Raw genomic sequence first — 3,146 nt, 5'->3', positions numbered from 1 at the left:
TCAATCTTTGAGCCTTTTTTTGAGTTTTCTCACCCCCCATCCCTAAAGGGGGATCCCTAAAGGATTGGGGATGACTGAACAGCTGTATAGCTCTTGTTCCTGGCAGGGCAGGCTCTAACTACTACAAGGGGTTTGATAGATATCTGTAGTTTTGCACAAAGGTGCCTTTTTTCTTTCCTCTTTTAGCTTGCTCTTTTTCTGGTATCTACATGCAGTGGAAGTGGTAAAGTCTCCTTAGGACTGATAAGCTCTGGAGACTGATACTCTTGGTGAACTTGCAAGACCTGCAGAATTCAAAACCCTAAGAGATGTTTGAATCTGTACAAGACCACTTGGAGAAATAAGCTCCTACAGCAGGTTATGTAGCTACTGCATAGAAAAGGGCAGTGGCTGCTATGTGCAGACAATAACTAGGTGATTTTTTTGTATGTGTGTATACACACACTTTATTTTTATGTAAATAAAATATTTTCAGGGCAGGTATCAGGAAGCCACTGGTGTGCCAATACATGCTCTGCTTCTGCACATAGATTTAAAACTAACCTTCCACTTAACATGATCTGGATGTGCATGCGTGTGTGAGAGGAAACGCATGTGTAGCACAGGCAAGTCCCTGCTATTAGTAACACATTGATCCTGTTACTAATGACAGAGGAAATAAGGTACCTTAAGAAGTTATGGTTGTCATTTGTCTACCACAACATCATCCACTGCAAGGATACAGGGGATCTACAACAACCTTGTGCATACCCAGAAGTAATCACAGTGTATTAACATGCTTTTTTCTGCTTTCTTCTCCCTTCTTCCATCTCCTGATTCAACTGCAATCAGATCTTTACAATCCCTGGGAGTGACTCACCTGCAGTCACTTTGCAGCTCACCTGGTTACATGCAGGCTTGTACTTCAGCCCTGGTTTGTTCAGGATTCTTTCAATCTGCTCATGGTTAAAGTTGGAGATTCCAATGGCTTTCGCCAGACCACAGTCCACCAGCTCTTCCATGGCCTAAGACAAAGAGGAGCAAAGTCAGAATCCAGGACACAAGACAGGGCCTGAAGCTGTTCTTCCTGGCATGGTTGTTTCCCTCTTGTGGGAAGAGAAGGACAGCCTTTGGAGTTGCAGAGCTTGTCTCTTGGGGAAGAGCGCACACTGGTCTATTTGTGCTATGCCTTCCCTCTCACCCAAGCCCAAAGGCTCATTTCTTGAGATGTCAGAAATTCACACTAAGTTACTTACAGGTGGAAAAGAACAATAATCAACAATGTGCTGTTGAGCCAGCACTGGAAGACCTCAAATACACTCTGTGGGAATAAAGGTACCTGAGCAGATTAAGAACTGTGGTGAAGGCAGCTCTGTGGTTGTTCCAGTCAAGCAATCTGGTCTGCAGCTCCAGCCAAGATTACCAGCTTGACCAAGCATGTATGTTTTGAAAAGCTACCTTGTATTCCATAGGACAAAGACCTAGGACCTTTGTGACTGCTGAAGGTGATGAAAGCATGGAGAAGACTGCCAGGGACAGAAAACATGATTCTCCCACTGTGGCTGAACTTACCTCCCATGTATCCAGCATACCAGTGTTGCAGGGTATAGACATGCCCTTGTCATCTGTGGGAAGCAGCTCCTCTCCTGCCTGTCGGTGACAAAGAAAATGCCTGAACCACTTCATTGGGAAGTTAATACCAAGACAGCTGAGGACCATGACAGCTTTAACTTGTACTGCAGAATGTACTGTTCTTGTCTACATTTTGATGCAAGTTTATGCCAGCAACTGTTCCCAAGAGGATGAACAGGTGTATCTCCTGGGCCCAGCAAATTGGTGACTCACCAACACACACACACACAGAGATCCACAAGTCACACCACCTGTGGAACAAAGCAGAACAAACAAGCCCAGGGTGTTGTTGTTACCATACCTTGAGCCCAAAAGGCCAGTGCATGAGGTAGAGATCCAGATAATCGAGCTTCAGGTCAGCAAGAGTCTTCTGGCAGGCTCCCTTCACCAGAGGCTTGTCATAAAACGTGCACCACAGCTAGAGACAGAAAGCCAAGACACGCTGTGACCTCTCAGGTTAATGCCTTTGGAACCCTTTGATTCTCTTTCTGAGAGGAGAGCACCTCTCCTCTTTGGGAGGCAATGTGGAAAGTGGCCACCCCAGTGCTCTTCAGACAGGGTTGCTCTTTGTGCAAAACTGGCCAATGGCCAGCAATACCGAGGGCAGTGTGTGCTGAGGTTGCACATACAGTTAAAGAGAGTTGTAACCTGAAAAACTGATCCTGTTCCATTAGTCAAGACAAGTGAAAGTCCCTTATGACAAGCAGAGATGGGCTGAAGCACTTCTTAAAAGTTAGTTTCTGTAATAAGCCAAATAAGAATTTCCTTCAAAAGCCAGAGAAAAAACCCAATGATTTTTTGGGGCTACCTGAGCTTAACACATGCTTTGAACAGTCCCATGAAGTGGAGAATGTTTTAGATAACTCTGCAACCTAAGGTGCCAAAAAGAAGGTTCCTTCAGTACTGGTCTGAACTAGGCTCTGAATTACTCCCTGCTATAGCCCACAGCCTTTTCCCACCACTCTGAATATTCTCCTATGAACACGTGCTGCACAAAGCAGACCTTCGCCTGGGTCCTCAATCATCAGATCCTGACCTTACTGACGATGAAGAGGTCCTCTCTTTTCACAACGCCTTCCTTGATTTTCTGCTGGATCCCTTCCCCAACTTCACTCTCATTCTGGTACACGTAGGCACAGTCAAAGTGGCGATACCCAGCGTCGATGGCAGCCATCACCGCAGCTTTTACTTGCCCAGCGGGGGACTGAGGAAAGAAGGTTAAGATCTTAGATGAAAACTTAGAGGCCGTTGTTTAGTTATCTAGAAAGTAAAGAAGCAGATACAAAGGCGTTTGCCTCTTCCAGGCAGTGTTCTTAAAGCTATATTCATCTTAAAAGTGCAGGCTCCAGGGCCCAGCCCCTTCCCTGGACACTTCCCACCTGTAATTTGAAGGTTACATCAGTTGCTTCCTGCAGAGATGTGCATTTCTGTGTTTCTATGTCCTGAACGAGAGCTGTGCATAAGGAAACGTTGGCATATCGTGTTCATACAGCTTGAGTCACCCGTAACTGCAGGGCAGCATCAAGGAAGCCGAG

General features: G+C 45.8%; 1 protein-coding gene across 1 annotated transcript; it reads right to left on the bottom strand.

The window, feature by feature from the left end:
- Nucleotides 1–859: 859 nt before the first annotated feature.
- AKR1B10 (aldo-keto reductase family 1, member B10 (aldose reductase)) lies at nucleotides 860–2,815 on the bottom strand (the record flags this gene model as incomplete). Its single annotated transcript, XM_009876705.1, has 4 exons — nucleotides 860–1,004; nucleotides 1,552–1,629; nucleotides 1,913–2,029; nucleotides 2,648–2,815. Coding segments are annotated over 4 exons (508 nt in total), but the record flags the coding sequence as incomplete, so codon positions are not given.
- Nucleotides 2,816–3,146: the final 331 nt, after the last annotated feature.

This window comes from Apaloderma vittatum, unplaced genomic scaffold (genome assembly GCF_000703405.1).
Source record: "Apaloderma vittatum isolate BGI_N311 unplaced genomic scaffold, ASM70340v1 scaffold9179, whole genome shotgun sequence".
NCBI classification, from domain to species: domain Eukaryota; kingdom Metazoa; phylum Chordata; class Aves; order Trogoniformes; family Trogonidae; genus Apaloderma; species Apaloderma vittatum.
This window is presented reverse-complemented; position numbering and strand designations above follow the sequence as displayed.